General features: G+C 34.7%; 1 protein-coding gene across 1 annotated transcript; it reads left to right on the forward strand.

The window, feature by feature from the left end:
* The first annotated feature begins 2,188 nt into the window (after positions 1–2,188).
* Positions 2,189–16,602, forward strand: LOC133185422 (aldehyde dehydrogenase family 16 member A1-like). The gene is made up of 14 exons (XM_061320615.1): positions 2,189–2,318; positions 3,006–3,108; positions 3,201–3,327; positions 3,449–3,627; positions 5,087–5,349; positions 5,897–6,049; positions 10,769–10,966; positions 11,233–11,331; positions 11,689–11,931; positions 12,226–12,383; positions 12,536–12,703; positions 13,318–13,522; positions 13,794–13,979; positions 14,559–16,602. Exons 1-14 carry the CDS (start codon positions 2,214–2,216, stop codon positions 14,856–14,858), a joined length of 2,487 nt encoding a protein of 828 aa, XP_061176599.1. The 5' UTR covers positions 2,189–2,213; the 3' UTR covers positions 14,859–16,602.
* Positions 16,603–16,894: the final 292 nt, after the last annotated feature.

The following is a 16,894-nucleotide window of genomic DNA, read 5'->3' on the forward strand; positions in this document are numbered from 1 at the left end:
AACAGCTAGGTCTGTAATTAATTAATAAGATCAATTAAGGCTTTGATGTTGACAACTAAATTTCAAAGAGGATCAACACCATCTTTTAACCCTAATGCAATATAAATGAGAGAAACACATATTTTTAGGTTGAATTATACATTTGTTAATTAATACTCCTAAAGATGAAAAAATCAAGGTTAATGATTAGATGCCAGTAACTGAATTTTTATATTTTAACAGGCAGATCACTTGTGTTTTATGTATATACATATATATATATAAGTGAACATGGTGAATAGAATCATTCTTAAATGTCTGTATATGCTATACAGTAAATGAAAATTAACGTATTTCAAACTAAGATTATGGAAAACTTCAAGTTTTCATATGAGTCCACTAAATTCATACAAAATTACAATCATTTCAGGGCTTTTAAAAAGAATATAGAAACAGGAGGTATTTTTTACAAAAATAGGAGGTACCTTGTGGATGCAATTTTAATTAAATTATGTTAATGAATTTTTCTCAATTGAATATTTTGGCTGGTACAATCATGATTTCAGCTGGGTAAAAGTACCAAGCACCAGCAGATTTTGAAAGATCTGATCATTCTGTCATATCAAAGTGTATTTCTATTACAATTTTACTTAAAGAATAAAATGTGCCAGAACTTGAGGAATCTTTCTGTAGAATCGTTTTTTTTTATTATTTGATATGGTTTCATTTCATTGAAGAGGAAAGACTGTGTACATCTGGAGCGTACTAAGCCTGACATACACTTTTGCTGATGATTGGGGTAGACTTTACTTTACCGGTCCCCAGATCCGCAAGATCCGCGCGCTCATTGCACTATGACGTAAGATTTACGTCACTCAACTGATTAGGGTTGGTTTTGCACATTTTTCGACTGGTTAGGGTTAGTCTTGCACCCACCTGAAAGATTAGGGTTAGTCCTTGCATAAGTTTTCGACTGATTAGGGTTAGTCTCGCATATATCCGAGAGATTAGGGTTAGTCCTCGCACATGGGTTAGTCTAGCATGGTCTAGCATCCGCCTGGGAGATTTGGGTTAGTCCTCGCATACCATCCGAGAGATTAGGGTTAGTGTCTTGTTCTTTTAGATTAATTAAGAAATTCAGTTGCATCTGTATTTTTTGCAAGATCTTAATTCAGCTTCAACGACATCTCGTTGGTTTGTTTACATGAAAAAAATGGCTAAGTACGAAAGAAACGGCACTAAGCATGCGCCGCACGCGCTTCGTTCACAATTATTTTTTTGTCTCCTTTTCACTGAATAAACAACATTTATTACTTTTTTTTCAGAAAACGAGGTTAAAAACTTCGTTTATAAACGAAGTTTTAAACTAAACTTTTAACCGTAGAATTCGAATGTGGGGTCAAAAAGGCTTAAAACCTCATATTTTTTATTTTTTTCGATCGCTCACGCGATCTCATATATATTGAAGTCGCCTACGGCGACACTATATTTTAGCGCGTTTTTCTGGGGACCGGTAAAGTAAAGTCGTTCCGATGATTGAATGTTGAACAAAGTGAAAGCAGGCTGAAAACATAAATATTTATTTTGCCAATTTATGATTTAAAGATTTTATAAATCAGTTATTACAAATAAAGCATCATAGTAGTAAAACACCATAAAATACCTCAGATGAATTGAGATAATGGCATCTGGATTCTGTTTATCATACACACGAATGTGACATGTCTGTGCATGATCAATATAAAAATAGCAAAAGTGTTTTATTAATATTAAAAAACATAGTTTAGATCAAATAAATAGCAATGCAATAGACTGATGTTGACTACCAATAAAAATGCGACTATCTAAATGTTTATTTTTACGCCAGATGTTTTGAACTTGACTTGAAATAGAATATGTATGGCTTTGGCATGTTTGAGAAGGAAAAGCTCGGGTTAAATACAGGGGCTAAAAACAAGAAATCAACGAGGGACTTTGTCTTCAAGTTTTCAGTTCTCTAAAGTATACATTAAATAATGTGATGATTGTTAAATAACGTCAAAATATGAGGCCGTTTCCTTGTGAAACACCTAAAACTTACCACAAGTTTTCCGAAATTGCTAGGCTGTGGTGGCTGCCATGTTATGACGTCACTACATGCATATATGGTAAAGTCTGAAAATGTACCGAAATCTCTCTGACATACATTCGAATCACCTCTAGATTTTTCATAGACGAAGAGCACGTCATGCAACATGGCTGAAACTGCAGAGAAGTCAAAGAGCAACCCGAATTCTGTCAAAGAAATATTTAAAACGATGAGCTATGGACCTGCTCCAGAAGCAGACAATGTTGTGAAGGTTTGTTTATTTCATTTGTTTACAAATGACAAATGCAAAATTTAAGACTATAGAACACGAAGACAAGGTCTGGACTTGCCGTCCTGCAGAAAGAGCATGTAAGATACATGAGATAAGGAATATAATCTTTAAGATATATATGCACTGTCTTTGTTTTTCATATTAAATATGACAAACTGTGCATTCCATGATATCTAACGCATTTCGTGGAAAAGCGACATTTACATGTACAGTGTCAGGGAATGGTTTTATCATTGAAATGGGAAACCTGCCAAGTAAAGAAACGTTCAAAGGTTTCTAATTATTTATTATGAATAAAAAACATACATTACACCTTATTGTCTTTGTAAATGCTCACCTATTTTCAAGGTAATCTGCCATGTAAAAGTTATAAGGTTTAAAAAGAATTCTCCTATTAGGAAAGTTCATTGTCAGACAAAACTATGGTCATGGTCTCATTTCTCCTAGGTAGTGAAGTGAGACTCAGAGGGACTGTGAGTTTCCAATGATGAGGAAAGCTATGTTTATCCCTTAATATCTTTAAGTATCTATGTAGTCAATATTAGTAAAAGTATATAACGACCAATAAGAAGATTGTACCTGGCATGCTTTTGCCCCTTTTGCAGTTTTTAAATCTGGTCCAAAATTACTGTATCTTTAATTACTAATCAGCATATATTTTAACAGGCTTGGTTAGATGACCATGGTAAAGACTTTGGACTTTTTATTGATGGGAAATGGGTGAAACCAGATGGCAGGAAGAAATATTTAACAAAGAACCCTGCAACTGGTTAGTATGAGACAATGCTAGAAACAAAAAAAAACTTCAGTGTAATAAATAAGTTTATCATTCAGAGAAAATAAAATGACTTAAATTAATAGGTGAAGAGTTGGCATGGACCACTCAGGCAGAGAAGCCAGATGTAGACCTGGCTGTCAAAGCTGCTGAGAAAGCCTACCAAAGCTGGAGCAAGACTTCCCCCCATGTCAGAGCTAGGCACCTCTATAGGTAAGTCAAGTAATGTTTTCCTTCCAAAGGTAATTAGATTGGAAAACATACATTTCAATGGCTAACATTTTTAGATTCTAATGTTGTGATGTATAGCATTTATATTTTAAGTAAATTTCAGCATTGCCAGACATATCCAGAAGCACATGCGTTTATTCAGTGTCCTTGAGGCTATGGATAATGGTAAAACTATCCGAGAGACCAGAGATGCTGATATTCCTATAGTGGTCAGACATTTCTATCATCATGCAGGCTGGGCCCAGTTGATGGACACAGAAATGAGAGGATGGAAATCTGTTGGTAAGAAGTTTGTGTCCCTAGCCTTTTGTCCTTCATTTTGAGCTCAGTATATCTACATGTTGTACTTTGTTTGTTGCTGGAATTCTTGAATAAGAATGTTGGGTTTTTTTTTTTTTGAAACAGAAGGAAGGAAATAAATAATGCTATGTACATGCTTATAGATGGAGAGCAGGAGAATTTAGATTACTTCCCTTAACAGACTATGCATCTGTTATTATAATTTTTGAAACTGACTCTGCATCCATCGAGTAACATTTAAGGAGGAATATTAATGCTTGCTTGGTTTAATTTTCATGGATTGAAAAGATTAACTTTTTAGCTCACCTGAGCTGAAAGCTCAAGTGAGCTTTTCTGATCACCCGTTGTCCGTCCGTCCGTCCGTCTGTCCGTCCGTCTATAAACTTTTCACATTTTCAACTTCTTCTCAAGAACCACTGGGCCAATTTTAACCAAACTTGGTACAAAGTATCCTTGGGTGAAGGGGAGTGTATTTTGCTAAAATAAAGGGCGACTTCCCCTTACAAGGGGAGATAATCAAGAAAAGACAAAAATAGGGTGGGGTCATTAAAAAATCTTCTTCTCAAGAACCACTAGGCCAGAAAAGCTGAAACTTATGTGAAAACATCCTGGGATAGTGTAAATTCTAAATTGTTAAAATCATGACCCCTGGGGGTAGGGCAATAGGGAATCCAAGTTTTACATTGAAATATATAAGAAAAATCTTTAAAAATCTTCTTCTCAAGAACCACTGGGCCAGAAAAGCTGAAACTTATATGGAAGCATCCTGGGGTATTGTAGAATCTAAATTGTTCAAATCATGATCCCTGGGGGTTGGGCGGGGCCACAATAGGGAATCCAAGTTTTACATTGAAATATATAAGAAAAATCTTTAAAAATCTTCTTCTCAAGAACCACTGGGCCAGAAATACTGAAACTTATATGGAAGCATCCTGGGGTAGTGTAGAATCTAAATTCTTCAAATCATGACCCCCGGGGTAGGGCAGGGCCACAATAGGGAATCCAATTTTTTCATTGAAATATATAGGAAAAAAATTTAATAAATCTTCTTCTCAAGAACCACTGGGCCAGAAAAGCTGAAACTTAAGTGGAAGCATCCATTGTTCAAATCATGACCCTCAGGGGTAGGGCGGGACACAATAGAGAATCCAAGTTTTACATTGAATTATATAAGAAAAATCTTTAAAATTATTCTTTTCAAGAACCACTGGACCAATAAAGCTGAAACTTATTTGGAAGTATCCTGAGGTAGTGTAGATTCTAAATTGTTCAAATCATGACCCCCGGGGGTAGGGCGGGGCCACAATAGGTATTACAAGGGGGGAAGTCTTGTAATGAACAGCATGGCCAAAGTTACTCAGGTGAGCGATGTGGCCCATGGGCCTCTTGTTTCTATTTATGCTCAGATGCATTTATATTTAATATGCTATAAACATTGTAGGTGTAATTGGTGCCATTGTACCTTGGAACTTCCCATTAATGTTGCTGACGTGGAAGATTGCCCCAGCCCTGGCCATGGGTAACACAGTTATACTAAAACCCGCTACATATACTCGCCTCTCTGCTCTCCTATTGGCTGAAGTTTGTGCAGAGGCGGGTCTTCCACATGGTGTCTTCAATGTTGTCACCGGTAGTGGTGCTATGGGCAGTATGTTAGCTGACCATCCAGCTGTGGACAAAGTGGCCTTTACTGGGTCAACAGGGGTTAGTTTAATATACAGTTGAACTTCAGTATCTCGAACACTGATATATTGAATACCATTGATATGTGGAAGTGATTTGGAAGTCCCAACCTCTTATTCTTTAAGTATTTTACCCTGAATATCTCGAATCCTCGTATATCTGGAAGTTTTTTCTCGGTCCCATAGAGTTTGAAATAATGAGGTTTGACTGTGGCTCTGTAAAATGTATCTTTACGTAGCATGAAGGTGAAAAGCTTAGTTTATGCAAATCTTGGGTATTACTTTTTTATGAATTGCATAAATCCTTCTAAAGTATTGTTCAATTTACGTTTAACCTATAAGGTATTTACTAGCTGCTTTTAAAAGAAAGTGAAATTAAAATTTAAGAGAATTTTAAGATGTTTTAAATTTAGGAAGAAGAAAAAGATGAATCTCTAGACTACTCAAAGGTCACCTCTCTATAAAGGCCACTTCTAATGATTCCTGCAGGTGACTGCTTAATACAGGATTGACTGTATTAACAACTATGAATGACTAAATTTGTTTCTTATTTTGAAATTCTTCTAAAGGTGGGACAGACTCTGCGTCGCCTAACAGCTGGAAGTGGTAAGAAGCTGTCCCTGGAGCTGGGAGGGAAATCTCCAGTGGTGGTGTTTGAGTCGGCAGATTTAGATAGTGCTGTGGAAGGAGTGGTGGATGCCATCTGGTTTAACCAGGGACAGGTGAGGAGTAAAAACAGAGGAAGTACTATGAATGTGTATCTTTCATTATGCTTTTTTGTGTTCAGCTGCAGTAGACTAATATGTTGGAAATTTTGTAATATACAGTTAAACCTTTGCAGTATTTTGGAATTGAATGATACAAAAAAAAAACCATATAGTTTGCCTGGTTTTGTCATAGATAATTTATGTGAAAATATTTGAAAATAAAGTTTTACTTTTATTTACAATAAAAGTAAAACTTGACTTTCAAATATTTTCACATAAATTACTTTTAAAAGTAGGTTTCTGTAATGGTATTAACATGTGATACATTTACTTTTATGAATTATAAAAATAAAGAAGTACAGAACAGAACATTTATTTTCTAATTTAGAGCCCATAACAGACAAGGATGAAATTATTACAATAATAAGGAAAATTAAGATATGCCAATGGATAGTATAACAATTTGTAAATGACATTACTTCAAGTACATGTAGATGTACTATATGTAATACATGTAAATGTAAATTAGAAATATTACACTAAGTTCAATTTATGAGTTTAAGCAATATTTTACACAAATATATCCCTTCTATTAGGTCGAACCGTAGATATATTGACTTCACAGAAAAGCATATCGACTGCATGAGCACGAAGTGCAAAGTCAATTTGCTTTTCTGTAAAGTCAATATATCTGTGGATTGACTGAATCAAAGGGCAACATTTATTTTTTTTTTGGGGGGGGGGGGGGGACAAAAAAGAGACAAACAAATTCATTATTAGATTTTGTAAGACTTAGTTTTAAACACTTTTCACTATTATAAACACGTCTGGGTTTTCCCTAAGTTATTTTTAGTAACTCAAGCCATTATCGTAAACTAAAATTTTGCATGTGATATCGAGCAAACCATGATATTTCTTGAATTAAACAGTAAAAATAATATAAAACTAGAAACTCATTGCGAGCAATGAGAGGTCTTCCGTCCGATTCTGAAAATAAAAACGAAAATTCAAGCTGAAAAAGTGATAAAAGAAATCTCTGACTGTTTCCTAGACATTTGCAGTATCTACAACATGCATAAAATCATTTCAGGTACTTCATCGATAAGCGATATTTATGAGAAAGTTAAATATAAGAATAACGTAGTTTATCTCATAAAACCGGAAGTTGACGTTTTTGTTTCCGGTGGAATCTAACATATTTCAAAACAGCAAAAGAGATGCAATAAAGTCATGTAAGTTTTAATTTAAAAAAGAAAAGTTAAAATTTTTGATTTCTTTGATCACTTCCTGTGAGAAGCGGAAGTGACGACTGACGCGTTTAACCCAAATGGTTTCATCTACCCCTCAACGTCCATTACTCTTAAAATTTTGGTGTTTTAATCTTTTACCTGTTTTTGAGATCTCGCTCAGATAACTTCTCATTTTGAGGACAGGAAAACACGCGACCGTAAGTGAATTTTTGAAAAAAATATTTCAGGTTACTCTAGACATTTGCACTCTGAATAGCACATTTAAAATTCATTTCAAATACTTTATCTATAAAGAATATTTACGGGCAATTAAAAAAACTCAAATTACATGTATTTAGTTTTTCTCTTCTATCCGGAAGTTGTCGTATTTGTTTCCGGTGGGACGAACATCTTTTGAATCTGCGAAAAAGATGCAATAAAGTGATGCAATTTTTAATTAAAGAACGAAAAGTTTAAATTTTCGATTTCTTTGATCACTTCCTGTGACGACCGGAAGTGACGACTGACGCTCTTAACCCAAATGGTTTTGCCTACATCTTAAGGTCTGTTGCTCATAAAAGTTTGGTGTCATAATCTCTTACCGTTTCCGAGATCTTGCTCACACAACTTCTCATTTTGAGGACAGGAAAACTCGCAACCGGAAGTGAATTTTACAAAGATATTTGACGTTACTCTAGAAATTTTTAGTCTGAATAACATATTTAAAATTCATTTCAATTACTTTATCTACAGAAGATATTAATGGGAAAGAAAAATACTCAAATTATGTAGTTTTTCTCTTCTAACCGGAATTTGACGTTTTTGTTTCCGGTGGGACCAACATATTTCGAAACTACAAAAGAGATCCAATAATGTGATGTAAGTATTGATTTAAAAAAGAAAGTTGAAATTTTACGATTTCTTTGATCACTTCCGTAAGCGACCGGAAGTGCCGACGACGAACGAAAACTAGCGACCCGGCTAGTACCTATCACGAACTATAATCCGTGAAAGTTTGACATTTATATCTCTTGTCGTTCTTGAGATTATCCGCGGACAAAATGTCATTTTGAAATCAGAAAATGGTCTGTAACTTGGCACCGGAAGGGAATTTCCAAAAAATCTCTCAGATAGATCAAGTTCATGTTACAACATACTTTTCCTGAAAATTTCATGTAAATCCATCCAATAGTCTTCGAGAAATCGCGTGCACAAAATTAGAAAGTCAAAAAAATAAGAATAATAACTAGAAACTCATTGCGAGCAATGAGAGGTCTTCCGTCCGATTTTTAAAATAAAATGTAAATTCAAGCTGAAAAACTGAGAGAAAAAAGTCAGACACTCTGGAGATTTAACCCTGGTCGTCGGTGTGAAAATCCAACGTGCTAACCATTACACCATTTCAACTCCCGATTCAAAATGAAAATGACGAATATCAAGAGTTTAGATTTATCAATTCGAAAACAAATTATATATGTAGTATTTTGAAAAGAGGCTCTCTTAACCCTACAAATATTACAGAAAAATATTGAAGTTGAAACAATAGATTTTTTAAATTCGCTTCCGGTAGCGACCGGAACTAACGACGACGCATGAGAAGGTCCCTTCGCCAATCTAGAAATCATGTTCTATCATCTCTAACCAAAAAAAAAACAAAAAAAAAAACCACTCACCATCATTTATAAAGATGAAAACGTAAATTTAAGCAAACAAATTCGGGATTAAACCCAGATCGCCTTCGTGAAAATTCCATATGGAAACCACTACACCAGCGCAATTTTACCAACCATCATCGATGTTTACTTTCTATCATTGCCTGAAGTAACGAGCATCAGGGAGGTTAAAAGTTTGTTTTTTTTTTAATATAGTGCGGAATTATAGAGAGCTAGCTAGACAAATTTTGTGCAAGCAGATTCACATCGGAATTCGTTAATTGAGTTTAAACAATAACAAATAATCTATTACTGATGAACTGGTGATACTGTTTACTTCCTTTATTCATTGTGTATTCAACTTTTTATTCCATGCAATTCCATATACCTGTATTTTATATAAACGTGTCCGTTTAATCTTTTTCTGCACTTCTACATCAGACCATTTTTCTACTATGAAAGAAGAGTCACGATACATTATTTTGCACCAAAAGTCACGAGTAAATCTTTGCGCCTTTTCTTTGAAATGTATGTTCTATTGAATGGTCTCCATTCTCATATATATTATTGCATGTATCGTACAAATTACTCGCACCTTTTCTTTGAAATGTATGTTCTATTGAATGTATGTTCTATTGAATAGTCTCCATTCTCATATATATTATTGTATGTATCGTACAAATTACTCATTTTATTGCATTTTGAGGTCAGAGTATTTATGTTTTCAAAGACAGATTATCCATTTCATGGTAGTTTCCTTCAACAAGACACTCGACTGTCTCCGTAAACTCCGACCTGCCAATCGGCAATCCTTGACTGACTCCGCTACGCTCAATACAAAGCTCGGAAGTGATTGGTGGAGAAATATGCATCAAATCGATTACATTTCTCCGCCGAAAACTGCCTTGTAACTCATTTCATATTTTACTCTGCATAAAGTTCTTCAAACATTTTTTTCTCTTGTCTAATTCTTCCTTGTACATTGGTTTTGATCAAAACATCATGTAAGTAGTCTTTGAAAGCAAAACATAGTGTTGCATGTGCTTCAAAGTAACTCAGACTTCAAAGGTATAACATTTGGAGGAATTTCAAAAAAGATCACATGGCTGTATCTGCAACATGGTAGAACACCATTGACGTCCGAGGTTAGTGTGCAGGAACGAACGATCCGAGGAGCTCCGAGTGCCGACTTGCCCGTCGGAGTTTACAAAGACAGCCGCCATTTTGGACTCGCTTCAAATTTTAAGATGCGAATATCTAGAGTTTGGATTGATCAATTTTTAAACAAGTTATATATTAAGCCTTTTTGGAAATGCCTCTATTAACCCTACTAATATCAAAGAAAAATATTGAAAAACAAAAAAGTTAGAAAATTCGATTTTTTAAATTCGCATCCAGTGACGACCGGAAGTACCGACGACGAACGAAAAGTCACGTCCCGGCTAGGATTTATCACGATCTATAATCCCTGAAAGTTTCACATTGATATCCTTTACCGTTCTTGAGATTATCCGCGGACAAATTGTCTTTTTAAATTCAGAAAATGGTCTGTAACTTGGCACCGGAAGTGATTTTCCAAAAAATCTCTCGGATAAAATAACTTCAGATAGCATCACATTGTTCCTGCAAATCTCATTAAAATCCATCCAGTAGTCTCTGAGAAATCGCGTGCACAAAATTAGATGGTCAGAAAAATAATAATAATAATAAGAAACAGTAGAATCACTATAAGGTCTTCCGTGAAGACGGAAGACCTTAATAATAAGAAACAGTAGAATCACTATAGGTCTTCCGTTGAAAACGGAAGACCTAATGATATTATTTAAAATTTGTGGTTTCTACTGTCTGTTTAGGTCTGCAGTGCAGGTTCAAAGCTTTTGGTCCAGGAGTCAGTATATGAAAAAATGGTGAATAAACTGAAAGAGAGGCTGACCCACTTTCGTGTTGGGAACAGTCTGGATAAAGCTATGGACATGGGAGCCATAGTGGATGAAAGCCAGAGGAAGACTATTGAGGAGTATGTAGAGGAGGCCAGGAAGGAGGGGGCAGAGGTAAAATGAAGGGATGGATCTCACAATTTAAGATGTTGTTTGCATGTGACTATAGCATTAGGAACGATTCACTAAAAATTTACATTTAAACGACCAAAGAAAACTGAACTAAGAATGGCTCTCGTCTATTAGATACATTGTATATCATTATCTGAGCCATGCTTTTTTGAACTGCAGATGCATGATCAATTTAGATAAAGTTATTTTCATTTGAATAGATATTGCTGTCTTTGATTTGCTGAAGTTTCTCTTCCTTTTATTTCCAGGTCTTCCAGATAAAGGACAGTGTTCCCAGTGGAGGCTGTTTCTACCCTCCCACAATGATTACAAATGTACAGACAGTGTCCAGAGTAGTAGCAGAAGAGGTGAGGCTTTTTCCTCATTTCAAATAGCACAGAGCTGTAACAATTTTATTCACATTGTAACATTGCTAAAGATCTTGTTAATGATACTGTAAATTATGACAGGTCATACAGCTAATAAACAAGTCAGGTTCACCAGGTGAAACATTCCTTTTAAAATTCTTAGTAACCACATGTAAATGTATTATTTGTAGTTATGCATTGATTTTACACTGCAGGGACAGTTTGATTTATAGTAATGACTTAAAGCACTGCTTAATGTTTAAACAATATAAAAATTAAAAATCTTTATTAATTAGAGACTAACAAACCTTACTAAATGATATTTAAAGTGCAATTGTTCTTCCAATCCATTAACAGATATTTGGCCCAGTCCTTGTGGTCCTGCCTTTCAGAACAGCTAAGGAGGCCCTGGCCATCTCTAACAACACTATTTATGGCCTAGGTGGGAGTGTGTGGACAGAGAATGTGCCTTTGGCCCTGGAGGTGGCCCTGGGCATTAAAGCTGGCACTGTATGGATTAACTGTCACAACATGTTTGATGCAGCTGCCGGGTTTGGTGGATACAAGCAGAGTGGATTCGGTCGTGATGGTGGAAAGGAGGTCTGAGAAACTGTATTTTAAATTTGTTGTGAAATTAAGTATTATTATATTTACATTCAGTCATATTTGTCAACAGATATTAAATTAAATCAAATAGGATACATATGCATTTTATATCTTAGCTACATGTACTTCATTAGGAAAAACAAGTTAAACAACGAAGTTTGAAGATCAAGTTTAGTGCTTACCAGTGAAATTTACAGATTTTGGGCGATTGATTTATAGATATGACCATGTAGTTTTGATAATAGCAATGGCATTCAAATCGATATGAATTTGTTTTAAAAACTGCAGGGATTGTTTGAGTATGTTCGTCCTGCATGGGAAGATAGACCAAGGCCAGGTAAAGTGGAGATGGATTTGAAAAACTTTGGGGTTACACTCCCACAGAGACCAACTTTTGAGAATGTGGAAAACAAACAAATAACAGTTAATGGAGTTACCTTGCCAAGGTGATCACATTTGAAAGGAACCAATTTTTCAGGGATTTATAGCACAATGCCTAACTCAAAAGAAATATCAGGGAATTTAAACATGATGCATATGTATATTTAGGTTTATACATGTACATCAATCTTGTATGATAACTTTTTTTTTCATACAGCATAGACAGAACCTTTAAGATGTACTATGGTGGAGGTCAGAAGAGACCAGATGCTCCATATGTGCGACCTGTGATAAACCCAGAGGGAAAGGTCGTAGGTCATGTGGGGGAGGGAAATCGTAAGGACGTCAGAAATGCAGTGGAAGTTGCCCATGCTGCTGCTCCAGGGTATGATGGTGTTGGAAATCAACCAAATACATGAATCATACATGTTTTTGTGAACTTTTCATTTTTCTTGCAAGAAATAAGTTTTAATATCTGCAATATTTGATACTATACTTTGGAAATATTTTTTGAGACTAATCAGTCAAAAAAATTTCAGTTCAAAGGAAATGCAGTATGATACATACAATACATGTGTATCTTCTCACAAATATTGTTGCAACCAGGTTTTTTGTATTGGTAATTTGCCAAGAAGTAAATATTGCTACATATACAGCTACTTGCATACTGTAACTCGGACATGAATATATTTCTTAATCTCCAGCATACACACGTTATAAATATAAAAATGATGTTACATTTACTCATTGTACTAAAACTCTCATGGATGTCAATGTTTTGCACCAGAATATAAAATCTGCACCTATGTGATACATTTGAATTTTGTCATCTCTAACATCCGTATCTCAAATACCATGGATATGTCAAAGAGATTTGGAAGTACCACCACTTATTCTTTAAGTATATTACCCTTGACATCTTGAATCCTCGTATATAAGTTTTTTTCTGAGCCCCATTGAGTTTGAGATAATGAGGTTTGTATGTTTAATGTAATTTAGCTGGGGAAAGAGAGCAGCACACAACAGAGCCCAGATAGTGTACTACATGGCAGAAAATCTGGAGATCAGACGAGAGGAAATAGCGGGGCGGATCCAGCTTATGACAGGGCGTAAATTAGAGGACTGTCTGATGGAGGTGGATCTATCCATCCAGCGTCTCTTTCACTGGGGAGCCTATTGTGACAAGTATGGGGGTGGAGTGCAAGTAAGTCAAGTTTGTTTATACTTTGGTTTCATTACTTTTCATGAAGATAACATTTCAAGGATTAATTGTCAAAATATTAAAGTTTGTTGATATGTAAATTCATGGACAGTTATATCTTCTTTTTCTAACATTAGAAATTTTTAGTTTATTGATCTCCTAATTTCACAGTTTGGCTCAACCATGAAAACGACATAAATTTTTGTTCAACCAAGAATGCATATGCAGAATCGAATTTAGACAAGTTTTATTTTCCTTTACTTTTTCTTCCAAGGAAACAACTCTGTATGGAGCCACTGTAAAGATCCATGAACCTGTGGGAGTGATTGGAATAACCTGTCCGGAGGAGTTCCCTCTCCTGGGATTTATCTCCCTTTTTGCACCAGCTGTTGTCAGGGGCAACACCATGGTCATCATTCCTAGTCAAAAGTACCCACTGTCAGCATTAGATTTATATCAGGTAACACTGAAATGTCTCTGTCTTTTTTACTTTTAATTGTAAAAAGCTTTTCGTTCAAACTGAAGTTCATGTATTTCTTTAATCCATTTGTTTATTTTTAAAATAAAAACATAGCATAGACCACATCTTTTCAAGGGTAGTTAAAGACTTATGCTCATTTTGAAATGATAAGCAAAACAAATACTCTATAGGGGTTTAAATTTATGGGTGAATAATTATTCTTACTTTCATTTTGGCACTTTATTGCAGGTATTTGAATTTGCTAAGTATGAATTACATGTATATCTTCAATGTCTGTATATAGTGACTCTTATTTAATAGAGAAATTATTAAAATTTTCTTGAATTTGCAACCAAACGAGTGTGTTACTATTATGAAAATTTTCAACGCTAGTTATTTCCCACAATCAAATACATGAATAAAAATCTTAATTTGGAAGTTGATGAAACAATGCATAAGAGAAAATGACATACATGTATAGGATTGTTGAAAAATACATGTACATGTACAGAGTTCATGTGTGTCTTTAGTTGTATGGCTGTGAGGCAGTAGTTATACACAGGTGGATTTTTTTTTCAGGTGTTTGATACATCAGACCTTCCTGGAGGTGTGGTCAACATCCTGACTGGTGACAGAGAACACTTGACTAAGTACCTAACAGAGCATCAGGATGTCCAATCAATGTGGTACTTTGGGTCAGCGGAGGGGTCAAAGTTCGTAGAGTTCATGTCTGCAGAGAATGTCAAGAGAACGTGGGTGAATTACGGCCTTTTGCGAGACTGGACTGACCCAGAACAAGGCCAGGGGGAGGAGTTTCTGTATCACTCCGTACAGGTCAAAAACATCTGGATTCCCATGGGAGACATTTTTGCTAATTAGTTAAGGACATTTAATGACTATCGGGTAACTTCCAAATTATGGCATAATGACCTGACCAAATACTAGTGCTATGTATTATTCTAGGGCTATTTATCTAGTAAAGGTTTTCTAAAATTCTACAATTTAACAATCAAAAATCATTGAACAATCAGGTATGAATGTTCTTGTTGAGTTTGGTATTATGGTCAGAATTGTTGAAACTTCTATACCGTACTTACTTTTCTCATATACATGTACAGATGTTTGAATGCATGTAGTTGTTTTTTTACTGAAGTATTACAATATGATCATATATTATTTTATTGGTATTGGGGTCTTTTGATTTGCTACAACTCTGGATTTTTTTTAAAGATAACATATATTTTATGCCATTTTTGTACGTGTCCATGTATATTTGAAAGCTTTCTCACCTGTACAAGTCAGATGTTGGCAGCTGTCTACTGGATGCTGATCAGTGTTTGGAAACTTTTGTCTTCTTACTATGCATTTGATAAAATCTACCATAATATCTTAATGTAACTAAAATTTAACATGAGTGGCATTTAATCTGCAAATTATTTTCATGAATATTTTGTATATATTGTGAGAATGCAATAGGTAAATTTGTGATTTATTTCTATGGTGATTTCTACACATTTTATGGATACAGCTCCAATTTTCAGATAATATCTCTGAGGAATTGTTTAATATTTAGGATTTTTTTTTTCATTTATATTTTTACCCCAGGTAATTGCTTTGTGGATATAGAGGAAGCTAAGAAATCCAGCAGAATGTTTTGCCTGCAGATTCCTGGATGGAAATTGGTTCATACCTTTACACAAAAATCTTCAATGGACTCAATTTGCTATTTGATTGTGGATATTACTGTAGAGATTTTCAGAGCTATTATGGTAAAGAGATTTCTGAAATTCTTCCAAAAAGATATATTTCTGAAGAAGGTGTGCATTACAATCTAGATGTCTGATGGTCTGTATGGGAACTGATTGTCAGCCAGTACAAGTAAAGTGTATGCACCCTGATATTTTAGGTTGTAGGACACTCTATAGGCAACTGTTCAATTATTTTATGCAAAATACTGTATATTGAAATATGACTATGTTTTACAGATAAATAATTGATAAGTATTATAAACATTAAAAAAATTGATAGGTAATATAAACATTAACTACATATATCATCTTTCTATTAAAGTTTACATTGTGTGCATAATCATTTCTGAATCAGTAGATCTGTATGGATTAATCAGGATGCTGTACTTTATCTTTTGTGTAACTTAAAATGTTTCATATTAGGAAACATATCGTGTTACATTGTTACTTTGTTGATGTCAATTTACATATATTGAATCTTGTTATTTGTGTTTTGTAAGGGTTCTCATGTGTGTTCATGGATTTTAGGTTCCATCAATTTGTTGGTAGCAACTAACATTCATATATACAGTGTATATCCAATCATCCCATATTAATGTTCTGACTCTGAGCCATATTAATGTGTCTTGCTTGGTTATTTACTTATATACACAAAATATATACAAGAGCAATGCATAAATCCAGCTCACAGGAATATACTATGTTACCAGACTGTTAATGGATAATAAAATGTTACTGATTTAGAATACCAAAGTTTATACATGTACAAAAATCCACAACTAGTTTATACATGTTTGAATTATTTTCCTATAATGTGTGATGCTAGTTTGTGCCTTATGAAGTCAGTGTATAATGAAATAAAGATGGCTAGCAGATTATTAGTTCTGTTTAGCTCACATGAGCTCAAGCTTCACTCTGGGCAATGAAGTGGCCAATTTTAACTTATCTTGCAACAAAGTATACCTGGATATTTAAGTTTGTCCAAATGAAAAGTCATGCCCTCTTCCAAGGACAGGTAAGATAAACTGAAAATATGGTGGGATATGGAACAGGGAAAAAATTGAAGGCTTCCTTAAACAATGTAGATTGAAGTTTCAATGTATAATATTAATATATTAGCATCTCCATATAGTGATGAATCGGATATGTTCAATCATGGCCCCTTGG

This window comes from Saccostrea echinata, unplaced genomic scaffold (assembly GCF_033153115.1).
Source record: "Saccostrea echinata isolate AGI-Se365-2 ecotype Australia unplaced genomic scaffold, CSIRO_AGI_Sech_v1 ptg000012l, whole genome shotgun sequence".
Classification (NCBI taxonomy): Eukaryota; Metazoa; Mollusca; class Bivalvia; order Ostreida; family Ostreidae; genus Saccostrea; species Saccostrea echinata.

Coding starts and splice junctions, on each gene's coding strand:
- LOC133185422 (XM_061320615.1), top strand. CDS start 2,214: ATGGCTGAAACTGCAGAGAAGTCAAAGAGCAACCCGAATTCTGTCAAA. Junction 10,967..11,232: donor CCAGGAAGGAGGGGGCAGAG/GTAAAATGAAGG, acceptor TTTTATTTCCAG/GTCTTCCAGATAAAGGACAG. Junction 11,932..12,225: donor GTCGTGATGGTGGAAAGGAG/GTCTGAGAAACT, acceptor TAAAAACTGCAG/GGATTGTTTGAGTATGTTCG.